Source organism: Topomyia yanbarensis, chromosome 3, assembly GCF_030247195.1.
Source record: "Topomyia yanbarensis strain Yona2022 chromosome 3, ASM3024719v1, whole genome shotgun sequence".
Classification (NCBI taxonomy): Eukaryota; Metazoa; Arthropoda; class Insecta; order Diptera; family Culicidae; genus Topomyia; species Topomyia yanbarensis.
In genome coordinates this window covers 164,709,915-164,731,086 of record NC_080672.1, presented here as the reverse complement: position 1 = coordinate 164,731,086, position 21,172 = coordinate 164,709,915, and the positions used below count along the sequence as shown (strand labels likewise).

The 21,172-nt window shown below is 37.4% G+C and overlaps 1 protein-coding gene across 5 annotated transcripts in view; it reads right to left on the bottom strand.

The window, feature by feature from the left end:
* The window catches only part of LOC131691638 (ras GTPase-activating protein raskol), a 439,624-nt gene that overhangs the window by 240,785 nt on the left and 177,667 nt on the right, over window positions 1-21,172 (bottom strand). For 2 of the 5 annotated variants that reach the window (XM_058978196.1, XM_058978197.1), the window contains exon 1: window positions 1,591-3,081. The exons of 2 other annotated variants lie outside the window; for them this stretch is intronic. In XM_058978196.1, the coding sequence (XP_058834179.1) occupies window positions 1,591-1,735 (145 nt within the window). In that variant the 5' untranslated portion in view covers window positions 1,736-3,081. Of the gene's footprint in view, window positions 1-1,590; window positions 3,083-21,172 lie in introns of those variants that run through there. One more of the 5 variants, XM_058978195.1, reaches the window with a different exon arrangement.

Genomic DNA, 21,172 nt, shown 5'->3' with positions numbered 1-21,172 from the left:
CAATGTGCTTGCAGAGGTTGAGCATATTGTTTGGTCTTGCACTGAATATCGTGAAGCCAGATCCCAATTAATAGACTCCTTACGAGCCAGAAGAAAACCACCCTATGTTCCTGTTCGTGATATCCTCGCTTTACGAGATCTTACATACATGGGCCATATTTATCATTTCCTGAAAACAATAAATATTCAAATATAATTATCCCCACAATGTTTTTAGTTTTTTCCCTTGCTACCCACAAACAATTTAGATTTCTTTGCAGTTAGTTAAGTTAGATAAAACGATATAAATAAAAAAAATAAACAAAAATTAGAGAAAAACTATCAATAGGTTTACAATGAAATTCAAAATAAAAATATTCAAAATGATGATTATCCTCAGTGTTAGCATTAGAAAGTGAATTTTTATTATAACGTGATAGTCTTAAGAACTTTTGCAACATGTTATGTAAAAAAACCCCGGCGTGAAAAAGCTTTTGCAAATGCCGTGTCAAATAAACGTTTTATGAAAAAAAAAAATGCTGTAAACAAGAACATTCAAGGCAAATCTATCGCTAGTGGTTCTCACAATTCGTAGTTATCCATTCTAATTTTGCGCATTTGGTATCGTAGAAGTGGCGATAACATCAGTTGTGATTAATATCAAAATAAATTTATATCAAAATTGGATCACCTACAGATTTATACACATCTAGATTATGGGTAAAAAATCAGCAAATATTCAGAGTTTGATCGTTTCTGACGTAACAAGAACCGTAAGCTATCGTGACGTAGCAGAAAAATATTCGATTTCGATTGGAGGGATATCGAAAATTATTAATAAGCATAATATGCTGGGAACAGTTGAACGGAAGTCCGGAAGTGGGTGGCCTCGTAAAACCACACAAATCACATTATTCGACGTAAGGCTCATTAGGATCGCGACAAATTTTGCCAAATTTTAATCCAAAAGTACTTAAACATGGACGTAGGCAGCAACTATAAGCAGCCGATACTCGAGAAACAGGGCTAAATCAATAAATGAATATCAAGAAATGCTTGAATTTCGATAGAAAGCATACTTCCTGTCTTACGGCGTGTCCAAAAGTAGTCTGAAGTTTTGTGTCTCTTTTCATAAAGCTACAAGCACACAACAATGTTTTTGGTCTGACTTTAGTGAACAAAAATATCCATTTATTTAGTAGGTAGTATACAAAAGATGGTATTCAATTATTTCCTTCGTAAATTTAAAAATTTAATCGACGGTATCAAAAGTTATAGCAATTTCAATTTGTATATCCATGGGTTATATATTATTCACAGAAACAGTCTGTCTGCCCCGCGAATATTATACCTTACAGAACCATAATCATATTTGTATACCTATTCAATCCTAAGAGAAAGGTAACCACAATTCAAAGTTGATGCAATGACAGCACCCCACCCGAGTAGTAGCCGGTTCTTCCACAACAGACGCTCGACACCTGATCCAGTCAATCAATCGAAAGTTCACTGGACTGAGTAACCAAAGTTAGCTAACACTTCTATCGGACGGCTGTGCTAGAGTAGACAAGCAAGTGGTATAAAAAATGAAGAAAATGTCAACAAACTTACTCTCCGCTTCCACATCCCGTTCGCCCCGGAGGCATGCTGTCAAACCCCTCGACGTCCGCCGTTCTCGCTCGAGGGTCCTCTGAAGTTGCTGCTGCTGCTGATAATTATCCGGCGTGATAGCCGATGTCAACGTTGCGCAATTCATATCGAAGTTGATTCGCTTTCTCTTATATAGTGAGCGATAGCTTCGAAGACCGTAAGATTTTTGTCCGTCGCGGTCGTATGCTTAAAAACCAGATCCGTTAACGATCTAGTTTTCAGGTTATCGAGGTATCCGTCACCGACCTAATAACAGTTAATCTCCGGTTTCCGGTAGACCTTCTTCTACTTCGTTTAGCGAACTAACCACTTCCTTTTACGGCGATCCAATGTGAATTCCCACATCGATTTTTAAATTCCACAGCGATCAAATTACTGCAAGAAAACGAACATCACATTCTTGCCAATTCTTCTCATCGAATTTCGGTTCCATATCCACTCATTTTCAATAAAAAGACAATGTTTTAATTTGAAATTCCCGCAGAGATAACTATTGGGAACAAAATTGATCACATCAAACAATTCAACCTTTTGTTAACACGATCTTGGCATCGAATCCGTGCCTAACCTTGCTCAAACGCTCTCCACACTAGCGAAAGCGTCGCGCATTGCACTTTGTATTTTTAGAAGCCGACTTGTCATTCATAATCAATTTACACACAATCTCGCTTGGTTCCCTTTTTCTCCTACTGTCGATCGGCGTCCGCTCGCGGGGAAAGGCAAAGATTTATTTGATCATCTTGTCGCGACTGCCACTGGCACGAGCGATATGCATCGGTCGGGTCCTACGGTGCAAAACGGAATGGGGGGTCGAGTCGTTGTGCGTATCGGTTACTTGTACGATCACAAGAATTGGCTCATCGCTGTAAACCTCAACAACAGCTGAGCAAGCGGCCGCATCCCGATTTCATTCACTTTGATTCAAAAACATCGAATTCCGTTAGGTCAACAATAAAACATCTTCCTGCGGGAAGACCATAAAACCATTCACGATTCACATTCAACGCATCTATAAAATTATAACATTCAGGAAGATCACATAAACAAGTCACAGCAGAACACCACTTTTTTATTTGAACGGTTTTCTTCTCGCGGCTAGTTGCTCGGAGTTTTCTTTTTCTGCGGTGCAGTTCACTGACTTTGCCATGAAGCTTACTGTAACTATATACACACAAAACTGTGTAGGATCATTTTTATTTTTGAAGTTTACGATCTTCAGCATCATCATTGCCACAGAGTCGACAGTCACTTTTTTGCGTGCGTTAAGGTTTTCAACACATAATCTTGTATTATTTTGAGGTGATATTCGAACAGTTCAGCTGGAGTCGTTCAATGAGTTACACTTTGGTGGTCCAATTTAAATTTCAAACTGTTATGGTGAATAGGGAAGAGGAGCCACATCGAAATATAAAATTCTTGAAGTTTCAGTCCTTTCTGTACTATTAAACTAATTGTGACAGAAGAAATGTTTCACTATTAGTTTGGAAAAAAATGGTAGGCGTAAGGGGCCTTGACGAAGACTGGAGTAAATGCATCCTTGCACAGTGGGTAAAAACTGATTAAAATCCTTAAATTCTTAAACTTAAGTAAATAAAACAATTTGCAAATGACATGGCAGGAAATTGTCACTTAACGTTTTTCGTAAAAAGGAATGTAAAATAAGTTTACTAATAAGTTTTGTTTGGAGTCTTGGGCTTAAACCTAATTTAGGTATTCGATGGCGGATCCAGAGGGAGGGTCCCTGGGGGGTCTAGACCCCTCCCGAACATTTTCAACTTTTTGAGAAATTTTAAATTAGTTTGAATTTTATACTGGTATCAAAATTAAAATATTTTCAAATCGAATTTGACCACCAATACTGATTATCATTAATTGAGATTTTTACTTATTACTTATTGTACAATGTTCATTTTAAAATCAAAATTTTGAATCCCTCCCAAATTCTCTTCTGGATCCGCCCCTGTTGGAATTAAAGATCAATTTGTCATACAGATAGCTAATATACTACTCAAACTTGATCACGTTTTTCTCAGTTATCTCATTTGAAACATAAGAAAATAAGAATAGAATATCAGTATAATTGTTTTACAGCATTTTTAATTGAATGGAAATTCATAAGCTAAGATCTCTTGAAATATTCAAACAAAAAAAAAAAAATATTTCTCACAGATATGGACGTATGTCTTGTATATCTAAAAATACAAAATTTGTTGAAATATAAACAGCACTTTTAAAAATAGCGTCGAAAGAAGAGCGTTTTAGAAAAGTGTGCTGTGCAAACGAAAATCATTTAAAAATTTAGATTCATTGTTCCACAATTTTTGGCATTTTCTATTGGTTGTCCCCTGCTTTTGGTATTTAGACTGCTCTCTCATCACGAGAGCCCAACTTCGCATGATATGACGTAGCTCCGGACAGCAATTTGGCTCTTTCGGTGTAATATAGATAGAAAGAGTACATTACGACTGCACAGAAGTGGCTAAAATCGTTTCTGTAAACAATCTTCATCCACTGTTGCAGATGTCCTGCCAAACCAATTACTTCTTGGAAACTTAAACTTCTCCATCGTTCTGAGTTGCTTTGTTATCAAATTTCGTTGCATAGCAGCATAGAAAACATACCATGAAGCTAGTTGAAGTCTTCTACGTCCTAAGTTTGGTCATCCAACAGGAAGGAATATTTGCTAAAATATTCACAAAAAATGTTCCAATAAGTGTTTAGCCCTCACATTCTGCCTGTCACTATAGTACGGGACAGCCATTACCTTAAATGATTTCATTCTTTAATGCATCTTTAATGATGTTTTTGGTTAGTTTGGCCTTCTTCTTAATGTTTGTCTCACTATCGAAGCCATTTGGTCTTTTCGAAAGATTGTTCTATGACTTTCTTTTAATTGTAGCTATTGGCAATCTAGTATTAGACGATTTTGAAATACTGTGAACAGAACTTGCAGATTAGCCAAGCCTTTTTAGAAATATTCTATCTAGACAACCCTTATTTTCGTTCACATATTTTTTTCTTGCTAAAACAATAATTTAGTCGAATCGTATAAAGTGTGCTTTAGGAGAAGACCAGCATTTTAATTGGATTAATACAAAATAATAACAAAACACAGTCCATTCAGATAAGACATTCCGTTGCATTAACATTCTAAATACCGAATTGATCAATTCCTGCACACCTTTAATTGTGCAATAATCTTTATTAAAAACCAATCAAAAACTTTAAAAGTTTGGTAAACCATTCAATGGATATTGAGAATATCCCATTTTCCGCTACCAATAAGCATTCCTAGCAAGTCAGACAATCGATCTGCTGTGTCATATTCAACCAGCGATCAAGCCATATATTGACTCCACGATTGATTTTTGCACTTCCTAAACACTGGTGCGCAATTATCCGCTCATAACCCGAATACAAATTCACGAATTTTCTTCATCACCCACCGGCAAACTCATTGAACAACGCCCACCATTTCTTCCCTCGGAACACCACACACACACAGATTTAGATTGATTCAATGCCAGCAGCATCAACAACAGACATCGCAGCAGGCCGGCATGTGTTCATGATCCGCAACGTCGCACAACAAATTAACTTCCTATTCGTAGAAGAAAGCGCAACGCCGCCGCGTCCGCCGGCCCTGCTTTCGTCTTCCACCAATGATCAGCAGTCGTATCCCCAACTACCGAAAATCAGTACCACATGCGGGGAAATAATAGGATCGTTCGCTACTGCGAAAATCCCCACCCGACAAATAGCACCGCCACACATGGGATTGAACGAACGAACGTGAATGTTAGCGAATGACGATCCTACACCTTCCGTCCGAGGAGAGTCATTACCGGTGTTTTTGCGCAAATTTTCAGCCTACGATCATCACTTCAGCAACAACAGCGAACCGACGATCGCCGCAAACCGCAACGGATGGAGTTTTGAAGAGGACTGAATGTTATTATTTTCCTTCGAGCCCTAAAGCTAGTATAGAAATGAGCTCATTCTCGGTCTCTCTTTCTCTCTGACACAGCTGATTGCGTGACGGCGCGGCACGGCAGTAACGCAACTCAAGACTGTTCATACAGGGTAGGTATTGGCATTATTTTGTGAGGATCTCGCATAAACGCGCATTTTAATTGATCATATCAAACGTGTTGCTCGATATGAGAAAAAAATATTTACACAATAGTTGCGATTTCCTTTACCTCTACCATCTACTGCGTTGGAAAGAGCCGGTTGTGTCGGATTGTGACTTAAATAGAGCGGCAAACGAGAGAGCCGGAGAATTCGTTATGCTCTGAGAAATCCACTCCCATTCCGTTGTTGGCTTCTTTTAGTATGATCATTGATCGTTTGTCTGAGATGAGAATCATGGAGGCGCTAAATTTTTTATCACCTATCAATGTAAAATTACGAGCTGATCTCATTCGAAACAGTGGGGTGTGTTTTATAAATAATGAAATGTAAACAAACATAGGAAAATGCTGTAATGGGTTTTGAAATAGTTGGCATACACAGGAGATAAGTTTCATTAAATTAGTGAAGTTAAAATTGAAAATTGAAAAGTTCATTTTAAATTTCAAAGGGACATAAATAATAATCCTTTTGTTTATTTTTTATTCGATTATTATAACCTTACTACCAGAGTTAAAAATATTCAAATTCATTGGATGAAAATTGATCATATTCAGCCGCATTCATTTTCAATATTCAGTGACGCAGCTGAAAACGTCAAACGAAAAAAAACGCCCATTCATCCATGCAGATTTTCATTCGTCTCCGATTATTACACGAAGCGAGAGTGCAACAACGAATCAAATGCATCGAAGTAGGCCCTGGCACAATGTAAGCGATGATGATTGTTGTTTCATATGGTTTACCGACATTTGAAAACATTTTCCTATAGATAATTAGTGAAATGAATATATCGACCAATATTCAACTGAATGAATAACATGGATATTTGAATGAATATTTTTTCTATTCACCATGAGTCGCATTAGGTTCATTTTCAGCCGTCAAAAAAGAGCTTCGATTATTTTTAACTCTGCTTACTACCTATAAAACTTTCAATGCAACACGGAAAGTGATGATTTTGGCTAAAAAATCTGAATTTTATCATGAAACAATTCAACAAAATGTAATTGTCGAAACGACGGATTATTACCGCTTTGCATATAATTTTACATAAATGAAGTTAAAAATTAGTACTTTCGGTGTGATGTGACATAAAATTAAACTTGTGAACACGTAGAAATTGACATCAAGATGTAGTGAAGACCGTTCACACCTAAATTCGGACACAGCTTTAGAAGTGTTACTCAGCCAAACTACAGTTAAATACGATTTTTTTGCTTTGGGTCCATCCATAAATGACGTAGCATTATATGGGGGAGGAGGGAGTTTTATATTTTGTGATGATGTATGACAACAGCCTGTCAACAGGGGAGTAGGGGGTCATGTCATGCTACGTAGTTTTTTTTAATGGGGAATAGGAGTTGATCTTACCCCTTTTATCTAACTGCTAAGAACCTCCCGTTATTGCATTACTTGCAAGTATAGAGAGAAACCAATGCTTAATTCGTAAACTTTTCCTTATATACGATTCCTACATCAAAGTGTAAGTAAATTATTTAGTTCCTGTACTGAATAGTTCATGCTTCGTTTTGCCTTTCTCATATAAAGAAAGGCTATGCAATCACTATAAAATTCGACTTCTTAACCGAGGCCGAGTTTCATATAGGGTAAAGTGCCTATTTTCACCATACTATGCACGGTCCCTCACTAATTCATTAATTTCTCGGCCTACAATCAATGGAATGCGTAAAATTGACATCAACAGCTTTGCTTCGTTGTTAAGAACCAATATAATAACACAAATGCGCTGAAAAAAGTGAAATTCTCGTGTGTGAGTGCAACGAAAAGTCGAATCAAGTGCCCCTATTATTGCGCTACCATTTGACTCAATGCGCCGAACAAAGATGGCAGACACTGCTCTAACCAACGGCTTTAAATGGGTAGGGCGATAACAGAAACATGGCGAAAATGAAACGTAGATCGTAAAAATTGTTTTGATGACTGCTTTTAGTTGTAAAAATGGTATCGTATGAGTTAGCTATTTTACACTGCAACTAGCTGCTTTTAGACTGCTTTTAATTGTAAAAATGGTATCGTATGAGTTAGCTATTTTACACTGCAACTAGTCGAAAAGATGCTTCGGAATAACTAAAACGGAAATATAAAAAAGTGTCTTCTATGGCAAGTTATATACTGTTATGGGTTAGAATCTCAGATATTGCGGCGGTTTTTGAATGATGTTTTTTCGGTGAAAGGTAGAAAGAAAAAACTCAATGTGGTGACGTTTCGGCTTACTGTTTACTTTAAGCCATCTTCAGAATTAGCTGTTTGACCCTCTATTCCCCGTTGGGTAGCTATACAACGCGGAATAGAGGGTCAAACAGCTAATTCTGAAGATGGCTGAAGGAAAAAAAAGTAAACCGAAACGTCAACAGATTGAGTTTTTGACGTAGGACTACGTCTTTGTTTTCGATATGGGGGTGCACGTTACAAATTTAACAAAAATGGTATGTAACGACAAGTGGTCAGGTTTTAAACACTTATATTTCAGCATACATTTTCGGAATGTTTGCACATATCGCTCAGAAATATTTCTAAGAACGGATTCCAATGGTAAGCACATAGGTTTTTGGTATCATGGCATTAAAAAATAAATATTGAATAACATAGTCCAAATATCACGCATTTGCACACAGAAAGTAGCGCTTCCTAAGTCTGGCACGACAGATTTTGGTACCTAGCGCGCCACCCTTCTATGAATGACGTCATCATCGACTATTTAAGGAACAGATTTGGTCGGACAAGCTCAGTTGCCTGTTGAACTGCAGGTAGAGCACTTCGTTGCGTGTTTTCTGGAGGTACGCTGCGCGGTGCCGTTCAACAGGCGACTGAGTTTATCCGATCAAACACCATGCTTTCCCTTGCGCTGTGTTCATTTCAAGCACACATTCAATGTACAATCATGTACACATTAATTCGTATAAAACACGTACACAAAATCACTTGTACAGTCGAGCTACATATGCAAACACTGCGTGGTACTAGTTGTCTTTTTCACTCCCCCCCTTCGTCACTAGCGTAGATGAATTTTGCTTGGTACGTATTTTCCATTCGTGTACGGACAGGATGCACTCACAGAGCTATTTGATTCAAGCATTGTACAACTGTACACCGTTCGCTTGGGCTCAATGCTTGAGGCAAATATGTATACGCGGTTGCATGCGTCCATAATAACAATCTGTGCTTTCGTTGTGCACAGATAAAAACTTTCTTAGCAATAAATTTACGCGAATCTATGGAGGGCGCAACGAAGGTTTATTGTTTACGTTCATTGATTCCACGTGATTTATTTCCACTCAGTCTATCTATCAGTATATGATTATACTAATACAATATTCTACGTGCCTCAATATATGAATAAGACCACTGCATTCGCTACATTTAAATGTCTACTTTGGGAAAGTTACAATAATGGCAAAAGATAATTAGAAAGCCACAAATTAAATGAGACTATATTGACTATTCATATAAGTTTGCATTTGCTTCACCGGTCTGGGCTTTTTACATCACACAATTGAAAAGTTTTTATAATTTTTGAAGGTTGAGATTAAAAAATTTAAAATAAAAAAAATTAAGATTTAAAACAGTTCCAGCTATTAGTTCGGTTTTCGGTCGCAGATTTGTCTTTTTTCTTCATGTCTGCTCAAATAATTTCAATCGGATTTGATCGCCTACTACAAATAAAATGATCTGATAAGCAAGAAGGTTTGGTTCAATATGAAACATTCGATATTGATTGGTTATATCTAAACTGTTCGAATGAAATATACTTAATTTATTATTATTCCAAATGCACTACGAGATTAAAAATTTCGTACTAAGTAGTGTAGTCCTACGTCCACAGTTCATGCAACCCCATGGGTCTGTCCGTTGTAGTTTTTCTGTCCACCTTTCACCGAAAAACACCAATCAACCGCCACGTTAAGTATACGGTAATATAAAATCGATAATCAATCTAAGATATTCGTAACAATACGTACCAATTTCAATTTCCATTACTCAAAGGACATGACTGCATGGTATAAACCTAATTATATTCTTAATGTTCCTAGAAATTGCAATGCACTTGACTGCTCAAATATACGTAAGATCGAAACATACTGGTCGAAGGGAAAGAATAAGTAGCTCTGAGTTACTACTTTGTAGCGTTTTTTGTAGGTCTCTATTTTGATGTGAACATCCTTCAAAATTATGTGGTTCATGGTATTCAACGTTGAGTAAAATCAAAACTAACGTATCATATCAATAGGAATTTAACGTCAAGCCGGAGCTAAACTATTTTGACAATAACTTAGTGTCGGTTTCTGATGAGACGAAATGGAAATGCACCCATGACTTTATTAAGTAAGGATTTGTGCCCTTCACGTACGAAGACTGGTACGAAAAATAAAAAAAAATCGTCCAAGTGAGAAATTTTGGTGTTTGCCCAATTTGTTCTCCTTAGGGGGACGTAGAGCATAGTAACGTATCATATTAAACCCTCATTTTGTGTACAAACCCGATTGAGGTTGAACGCGTGCACGATATTTTGTACACATGCGTAAACTTGTTGATGTTCATGGGAAGACTGGTTTCGTGAATGCAGACTGTCATACCCGATTCAAATCGCAGCTTACCTTGATGCATCTGGTGGTTTGTATGTACGACTGTGCTAACACCGCGAATGAGGTTACCTGACTTCAGTTTTTCTCGACCACGGGACAACGAGTATTGCCTTGGTATGGAAGTACTCTCTACTGAACTGATCGCGTTCTCTTACATAAACATCCTCGTCGTCTCTGAAATTGTCATTATATACTATTTCTATGAGAGTTTCGTGAGTCTTTCCATCGTATTTCTAATGCCTCGGGAATCACCTGATTGGAGTGAAATCTTGAGGCTTTTTCAAAAAGACATCTACAATGAGTGACTCTCATTGTTTACTACTCACACTCTTTGCATAATATGCTAGTCAAAACTTTCGATATGTACTGTAAAATAAGTGCAAAGTTCTATATAAACGCTGTAAAAATCGAAAAAGAAGATAAACAAAGAGAGTCACTCATTGGAGATATGTCATTTTGAATAAAAGCTCTAGAAATGTACAATGCCCATTTCTAAAAGTATTGCGAGAGCGAACTGTATTGCAGTATAACTGTCTGTATACTAATTCATACAATGATTCTCCCTGGCTTAACGAATAAAAACGAATGCACCGAAATTCGATGAAGAATAGGCGGAGTCTTTGTAATTTGATATTGATCTTGAAGCGAAAAAATAGAACAGATAGACAAAGTAGTTTGTCTGTGATATAGTGCTTTCCTTGCAGTGGAAAAATTGGGTTTAAAGCAACCAGCTATTGATACCGTACTCAGACTCGAGATGCGCGATTTGTTTCCCTTTTTAAACTAGCAACATGCAGCCCGCTTTCAACAAGAAGAAAAAATCCGTGAAATTTGCAAAATTTGAACTATGTCTTTTAGCTCCAATAAAATTTCCAAATAATTTTCCCCCGTTCTAAGTATGTTTTCCCACAGGGAAATAATGACTTTAACTATTCCTGATTTTAGAGTGCCACATAACGACTGGCACCATCAGAAGATCGATCACAAGATTAGTGATGGCACTTGCCGTCATTCTCAGTTACAGATAGTGATGTGAGTAGGCAAATGTAAGTGCTATGCTAGCATATGCTACTCGATTACTGTAGGGTGTCCATAAATTATAGGCAACCACTGAAGATTTTTGGCGCATTTGCGTTGATGGTTGAATATTTATGCCACCCATTTCATTCATTAAGACGCATAGCTGTACATATCGAATACTATGTATATTGGAAACTAATCATCTTCAACAACGTACGATCAATGTTATCCACATAAGACACCCTAAAAATGAGCATAGCTGGTTCAAAACAGCACAAATTAGATCCCAGCTTTTGACAGTCACTTGAGACTTTTTGAGCATATGTATGTAAATTATAGAGAAACAAGGGGGAAAGTGGCTTCAATCCGAAAACTCCCATGACGCTGCCCACAGACGAAGCTATATGATAAACACATAATCTGTCAAGTGAAATAGAGCGTATAGAGAAATAAAAGGGAAAGGCTAGACTAGTAGCATATGCGCTACCTTATTTATGACCATAATAAAGTCGATCCAATGTTTAAACGAACAAGGTCAACCCCGATCTCTAATGAGGGATTCAGCCTTTCCGGTCATTTGAAATGGCCGAAAGTTTTCGCAGTCATAAACATTGTTGACAGTGTGCCAACCCAGGCAAAAACATTGCTAAATTTTAAAGGCATAACCTTATTTCGTGGTATGTACAAAAAATCTGCGTTTGTTTTCCTACCGCACGGTAATATAATTGGTGTTTTGAGTCACGAAAATCGGCAGAAGAAAACTTGTGCTCCGCCCAAAGTAGACCGTGACTTTCAGCTATATCTTTCGGTTAGCGGTTCGTCTTCGGTTAATCTATGTAACGACGCAAAAACTAAGGGTGTGACAAAGTGGATTAATCAAAAGTGCATTAGCAACGGTGCGCGATTCCAAAATTAGAAACGCAGATCTCGCTTGCGCATTTCTTCTTTCTACGTTACAACGCCCCTATTGTTGTATGAAACATTGAAAAACCACCTACCGCACGGCAAGTTCAGTCTAGAAATAAATGCTGGTGGCGTTATTGTCGTTGCGGAATTCATGTCGAGTTCGCAGATGACAGCCGCAGAATATGACAAAAAACGAGATAAGACTGTATCGAGATTGGTGACATTAGCCCGCTAGTTTAAATAAGTATTGTTCAGAAATTTGGGAAGCATGTTCGTTCAGTTTGACTTGTCGGTTCGACTAAGTTCAGCAATGCCCATAGCTTTCGCTTTAAAGTGAAATATTGAAATGGTTTTTATGGCGTCGTAATTAGGCAACAACAACTAGAAAACCACTAAGCGCACGATGACACGCTATGCATGGCCGCGTGATGACGCATAGTATTGTGCACAAGTTCCCAGATTGGCACATTGTTTCGCTGGCAGTGCATAATAAAAATGTTAACATTAGCGATACTACAGTAATAAAGAGACGACATGTTCCATTTAGAATTTCTATTTTCCGATCAGTTTCATTTCAAACGAACATGTCATTTGAAGATATTTGGAAGAACTATCATGGATGTGTTATCATCATTATTCATTCAGTTTTCTTGATTTCAAAATTCCAAATCTGTATTACTATAGACCATTACTGATCAAAATTCTTAAACTTAATATTCAGAATCAAACATCGACGCGGGTGAACGAAAGCAAAGACAGTAACTTTAAGCAAATCAAATAGTTATTTGAATATTTACGCAGATTTTCATATTATTGATAGTAAAGCTGATAGATGGTAGATTTCATAGGATTCAGATGTTGTTGCTTTGTTATTCGAGTCACGTTAGCTAATTCCATCCTAACGCTGTATTATTAGGCAGAAGTGCGTGTGGTCGAATTGCATTAGATCGAGTTTCAGCCTAGAAAAAAATATTAGGAAGATTTTTTCTTTGTGGGCGAATAAATAACGATGATGAATAAATGAAATGTTCTAATGATTGAAAATTCCATCAACTGGCAAAAGTTGTGCAAAATTTTTCAGTGAGCATCGTCGCATGAGCCAGTACCGGAATTTATTTAGAGATCCCATACAGCTTATGTTCATACATTAGTACCATTGCATATGCATGTGCGCAGTGTGCTGTAGATCCGGCAAACTCGGTGGTGCGAAACGTGGTTTAGCATGTGCTCTTTTATTATACACATTTGGTAGACAAAGTCATAGTCTTCCTCTGCTTTTGTGTGACTGGGCTGAAGGTACTTCGAACTTCATACAGCGTGTCGCGATTTTGGTTTGATATTAAACATTCTTTTGAAATGATTAATAAAAGGGACGCTATGGGGAACGGCCAATTTGCGTTGTGTTCGAACATATAGCATGACTCTTTTATTGTTATCAGTTTTAAAGACCATAAACTCTGCAAGATTTTCCCATGTCGGAAGAGCGTGAAAGGGGTGTGTTTGGACCTGGTATTTTAGACATACGAACGGGATAGTTAAGATATACTTTCAAATGACAACCAATGACGAGGGATATGAGCAAGCACGAAACATTTGATTACAACTCAATGTTACCAACTCACTATTGCCAAGAACTGTTACTGCCATTCGAAGCCTTTTTTCAATTGATAATCGTGAAGATGGATTATTATGGATTCGTCATGTGGTTTATTTATAATTTACCAAAAATGGGTAATTTCTCTTGGAATTCCACTTTTTGGAGGAATATTCATACTTTACGCTGATTATTAACTTGATTTACAATCGAGTCAATAATCAGCTTATGTCATTATACGGGGTGTTTGGTTATGGTAAGGAACCTCTCCAGGAATGATAAAAGATCATATTCTGGAAAAATCATTCTACACATACCATCAAATCTAAACGACTGCAGAGTTTTTGAACTTTTATTGTTAAACAAAAAGACAATTGGTGGGTGAAAAAAACTTATTGAGGGAAAACTTTCATATCGATGTGTTAACCGATTTTCAATCTTGTGGCATATTAATACATCTACAAACTTGGTGTTATATTTTTAGAATCTATTAGAGAACAGTGAAAATATAGCACTTCAAATTCGCGTTTTGACTAGTTTTGAGGCTCGAGGCGTAACTTTTTCGGGCTTGGTGCTAGGAGTGTTTTATTGGATAACACGTTAAGGATTCATGATCTTGTTTATAGGCATTCGAAAACAGTTTTCCTCCTCTAGAATGCGAGCACATTGAAAACGACATTTGACGAAATCATTAGCAAACTGGACTAAATTTTCCGAACCAGATTGCTCTAGAGATGACAAAATCCCGATATAAACAGTTTTATCAAACTCGTGGTGTGTGCAGATAATGACGAAATAATTGTTGTTCATATTTATACTGATATCAGAGGCTTTTTCAAGAATAAAACATTACCCATTTAACGCGTTTTCTAAAATGAGGGATTTATTTTAATTTAACATTTACAACGCTACTTGTCAAAAAAGTTGAATGGGTTGAGACTGCATGTTGTTTTTCGTAGAGAGAAAAAAGGAAAATGATGAAAAATGGCGATATTAGTTTATCTCTAGTATGTCAGAATAGGTTTTAAAGAGCATTTCAAGATTTTTTGTATCATCAATCATAAAAATCTTGAAAACAGTGAAATAAGGGGCTATTTATGACGTATTTACTCCGGGCAAGTTTGCAAAGTAAACTTTTTTCAGAATTCCTGAAAAGTTTTATAAAAGAAACAATTCATCTGGTGTAGTTTACGACCTAATAAATTGTTAATATCCACTGACAATATCTATTGTGTACTGAAAATTACTATTTTGAGAGAATAACAATCCAATATCAGATGTACTCATCACTATGACTCTGCCTAGAAGATGATGAATGAGAGACAAATTATAGAGTTATTATTTACACACACCAAAAAATATGAACTTTATAGTTGACGAAAATCCAAACGTGACACATTTTAACAGACCGTAATTTACGAAATTACGAGATAAAACCATGTTCCGTTTATTTTTACATGAAAGATGTACTTTACATGCGCAGTACCATAAAATTACACTTATCACAAAATGAAACGATTGCCATATGTGGGTTAAAATTATGTGATGTACGAATTTCAATATAAAACAAACGTAAGACTTGATGCTCGCTTATGTCAGGATCAGCAGACATAAATTTTACGCGATTTTTACTAGGTGTGCGCATAGTATTTTTACCAAAAGAACATAACGTTGAAAATCGGTTGAAAAAAACAGCGTAGAAATTTATTTTGTGCCGAAAGGTCTGCAGAATAGTTTTTATGCTATAAATAAAGATTTTGATGGTATATTAAATTGATCAAACGTGGTGTTGTATTATATTTGTATTTATTTTGTATCACTGTGTTATAGATTATCAAATTATGTTATACAATCTTTAATATGTCATAATTTTAAAAATAATCATTTTGTGCTTTGTTTCAGATGCCATCCCAAAAGGCACCTCTGACGCTCTACTGGTTACAATTCGCAGCCAACAAAAAAAAATAACAGAAGAAAATCATCAATTCAAAACTACTTTCAATTAGCTGCGAAATTTCTCGGGAACACCTTCAGCGCTAATCGTTGGATCGACGACATACCGCAGCTTGGAACCGCAATTCCCTGACCGGGTAAACGTTTTGATTGGTGGGAAAAACTGTACCACTTGTCGCAGCTTGGCGGTTGGCGAAAGTCGTCTTTTTTGTCTTTTTATACCTGAGCAAACAATTCGCTACGAGCTCTTGGTGGACACAGGCGGTAATGACCAGGGAAGTAGGCCAATTATGCCAATTTATTCTGAACAAAAAAAAGTTTACTGAAACCAGTATTTTGACGAGCCAAAAGTTAAGTTTAGCTGAGTCTGCGAAAGTAATTCTATTAGTCTCTCAACTAATTCTAATTGTTAGGTTGAAAAAATCCGCTTTCGTCGCCTCGCGAGTTCTGCCGCTACAACTGTAGCTTTCTTATTAAGATTATAACACTTAAATGATTCCGACGCAGAGAAATTAGTTGCGTATAATGCAGGATGAATAACATTCCATTCTATCTATACCAACGCGGTGGATTGAAAACGAATGTTCTGGGGAATAATTATATAGCTGTTCTATTTCAAACAGTTTCTATAGAAACTATTATTTCACTGATTCAAAATTTTGCATCACCGTGAAAATTTGGTTAAGATCTAGAAACTGTGCTTTCAAGAATGAAAGTTGCACAAAACTAAATTGCAATAAAAACTGATCGATTGTTTTTCGTCTCAGTAACAAATCTCTTATTTCTAATATGCTTTAGTCTTTCGGCTCTTCTTTCTTGGATTAAAATGATTGGATGGGAATTTAACCCATATCGCCTGCTTAACAGAAGAATATCTAACGCACTACGCAATGTTTTCTTTATATTTTTCTAACTCAATCACTCGATCGACCCGCCGTCAGCAAGTAAGACGGATTAAGACAGATCAGCTACGGGTGGGAAAAACGGCGTAACGCATAAATAATAGTTAACCCCCTTTTCGCTTGGAATTCATTTAGTGAAAAATGAAGAATGAAGGAAGCATGTAGAACTTTGGAACGCGGGAGGCTCTTTCTCCTTCGCCGTCAAAGCAACTTTAACGCCAACGGCTTGCTGGCGGCAGCAACAGTAGCGACGTTGATAAAGGGAATGTTTGCAATGAAATAATTGAGTGGTTTTTCTTGTCACTACACGCACGGTTTCGCCAGGCCGGCAGGAACTGAGTGAATTAAAACATTCTCTTTTATTTTTAATTTTTTTTTATTTAACTCCAACCAAGTAACGGTAGCTGTGACACTTGATCGCTTTGTGATGGGTTGATTGTTTTTTTTTGTGTGCTCAGTCATCTTCCTTCCGAACAATGAATTCCCGCACCGAATTGGGGTTAAAGGAATAATTAATTTGTTAGAACGTAGTAGGCCTAAACATGATGAAGGGTTTGCGAAATTGTAGTTCTTGTTGGCATAAAAAACTCACTTGGTTACAAAAACATTTGACGTTATTTGCGCTTTGTTCACATGGTGTGCTGTAATGTAAGGCTTTTTTATACAGTCGATATATGTTTATTTATTGGAGGTTGGAGTTCTTATTTTTTTTTGTTGTAGGCGACGCTGCTTGAAACAGATATTGACTTAGTATACTCCATTGTTAAGAAACGTGTAAACAACGACCGGTTAGATCTTGAGTCGTATGCTACCAAGCAATGGAGAAACTTGGTGAGCATCGGTTTCCTATGGGGATGATTTAAGAGGGGGTTGCGACCGAAAAATATGGAATGAAAAAATGGTTGCATCATTAAGGCCGTGTTGTGGCATCCAAGAACATCCCTTCAATTTCAAAAATTTCAAACGAATCCTTTCCGGTAGTTCGAAAGCCCTGAGTGACCATATCTGCGTGCAAAGAAAAAGGATCATATCCTTCTACTACAAGGAAGGGGTTTTGTGGTGTTTGGGCAGGTTACAAGTATATCATTAGACTCCCATCTGCTTTCACCCGGATCAACCTCCAAATCTTGCTTCATGCCCAGAATACTTGCTCTATGCTAATCATGGATACTTTCTGTTGCTTTCTATGACCATGAAACGTGATCGTTGAAGTTGATGGACCATCAAATGCTCGGTGTGTTTGATAGAAGAATTCTGCGCGGAGTACTCGGTGGCACGATGGAAACTGTAGAATAGCGTAGGTCTGAGATGTACTAAGTGTACAAACATTCTGACATCGCATAGCTGATAAGGCTCGGGACAGCCTATGAAGAATTGTCATTACCGCTTCCTTTCCAATTGTAACTAGCAGGCATAACCAGAATTACCGGGAGATCTAGCCATTTTGCTGCGCGTCCATTGGGACAGGAAACTCTCCCCTTCCACATAGATCTGCAGTGACGATCTGAAGTCCCGATTAGTTACAATATCAGTTGTCAACACGTTTGGGATGACATCTAGAATTTTCCAGCTTTCATAATCTTAGACGTAGTTAAGAGCACGTCGTTAGAAATCTGTACCCTCACTTTTCCGTATAGTTTGAAATACGGCGATAGTGTCATGATGAAGATCTTCAGCTTCTCTGGCCACTAAACTCCTAATTTTGGTCATCGTGCCCCTGTAGAAATGTTGCCATGGGTTAGCATCACAGCACAGTTTCTTAAAAAAAATCTTTTTACCTTGATCTAGCTCTTTCGGGAGGCTCATTCCTGGTGGTACCGGTTCCAAATTTCTGCATTCGCTTATCGCTTTGAAGAATCTGTCATACAATGTCCCATTTTATTACTAACGCTTCTTGTCATAGTTGAGCCACATGCTCGTATTAGCACAGTCGTTACCTTCTTTGAACTTTGAATGCTTCTTCATCGATTTGCTTCGTCATCCACACCAGCTCTTGTCACCTCCTTTCCCACTGTGTGCTACGGGTCCGTCCGCGTGGGTATATCCCTCAAACATTCTCCAATTTATGTTCTCAACTAGAAATGAAGTTTAGAAAGTGACGCCGATTATCAATTCCTGACCTTCTCTTCGTTTTCGAGAACTTCGATCAGCTTTGCCATTACTTCCAGTATGTTTCGGCCCTTGAAAAGCACTCAAACATTAAAATCGTTGGTGATAACGATTGATATGCAATCCGTAAGCTCTTCAGTTAGCTTGCTTGATATTTGAACTAACGATTGTCGTTCAACGCGGGATGCGTAACCACTACGAATGAAAGCTCCAATGACTGTGACGAACACGAAACCCTTCGAGTATGACATTAATTTGACATTGGATAAGTAGGATCGACCCAGCTATTTCCGAGATATAGATTTTTGCCAACCCTCACACATGCGCTCATAAGTCATTTCTAACGCAAACTAACTTGGAACGAAATAGTGTATCGTAGGTTCGGACACAATGATTTACTTTGTAGTTATAGTTTACATACATGCAAAGGAAAACAAGATATTGTATGCATAGGTGATACGTAAACCTTATTTGTTCGCTGGTACAAATAAAGCTTAGCCTAGGTACCTATTACTACGCTCTGCGAAGCGAAATCTTCGATCACGTAAGTTTTTGCAGATTATTGTTATTATGCTAGACAATAATAGTACCAGTATAAGGATCCTGCAGTAATGGCCGTTTCATCTCCGTACCACCACGTGCAGTGTGTGATTTAAAGTCGGTCGCTTCATGTCAATCATGCAACAAAAAATATCAAATTCTCCTCACTACGATTTTTAATTCATTAAACATAATATTGAAGGTCATATTATGTTAGTTGACATTGAAAGCACTTTTTTAAAGACATCTTCAGGTTCTTGGCAACCAAGAGTTTTGCATGAAAACTATCCTATATGATATCAACACCAACTAGTCCTTTCCAATACGAAAATGAACTAAATATTTGGCAAGAAATTCGTAGCTGTGCACTAAAAAACATGGCGTGTTACTACAATTGGCGTTGGAGTGCAGAAGTTTGACTTTAAAATCGCTTATTAGCGCATTAGATAATTGCGATGCAGATGTACGGTTTCTAAATGACATAAAGAATTCTGACCGGGGCTAGAGCTTACATAGTAATCTTCAAATGTCGGTACAATTTAGTTTAGGCATCTTAAAGAAAATTATACTATTATATACGACAAACAACATAAATCGGAATCAGAGATATTCTGTACGTAAATTGACTTATCATTTGAAGTATTATCACAAACTACATATAAATAGTTTATGTTCTTCATACTAATCGTGCCATCAATTAGTAACTCGAATATATCAATTACAAAAACGCTACATCAACTCCATTCTCGATGATGACGAATAATCACCCGCTCACATATACGAGCTAAAAACTAGTACGTAAATACGCAGTGCCATAACATTTATTTACGCCTAGAATGAATGGTGGTACTAAGAAATGAGCGTCGTCCATCGCCCTCAATTTGTTAGCTTTCATCGACTAAGCACTGTCATCACTAGCCGAAGAGACTACGGAATGAATCGACTTTAGTTTCAAGAGAGAAGCGCTAATACCTAACCCGTTGACAGACGACGCGATGGCGATGGTGTCATCTTGTTCTGAGCTGCAGTCGCGCGCCGAGCTTCGCTGGCGTCGCCTGTCTCAGTGACAATAGCAACTAGACTCTACACATTCGCATCCGAAATCGTGTCATTTCCTGGGAGGAATGCTATGGATCGTTGTTCATATGTACCGAGAGTAGTATTTTGCAAGCGCTGCTACTACAAAAAGTGTAATTGCGGATGGTGGCGTTTATTTTAAATGACGCGAACACACACGGTCAACTCATTAGGAAATGTAGGTTGATATCGAGCCAGATAAATGAAAAACTGGTGTAGCGAGATGAAATACAAGCGTGGGCGGGTACGGTTGAAGTAAGATGTGGTATGCGCATGATGATATCTGATTGCGTGCACCTTCCGCAGTCCAGTACCACATTATTTTACGGTATTGAAACACCCGAAACTAGGTCTTAGCCTTCATCTCGACGTTTAGTTGTTTGCATCATTTCAAATTTATCGTTTTGAAAATTGCGCATCCAAGAGCCCGGAACACATTTCGAACGTTATTTCGACAATAAAAAAAGGTTATGAAATTTGGTTTTCCATTTCGATCAAAATATTACGCATGGTTTTTTTATTGTTCGCGGCGGAACTTTTTTCCGTATAATGCGGAAAAATAATTCAGTGGCGAACTAAATTGCATTTCTAAACAGTTCATATAATTTAACTAGAAAAACAAATGCTCTTAGCAAACTTATTAGAAAATATATAGAAAAGGAAATCGAAACAAAACAGCAAAAAATTCGGGCCCATCGAAATCA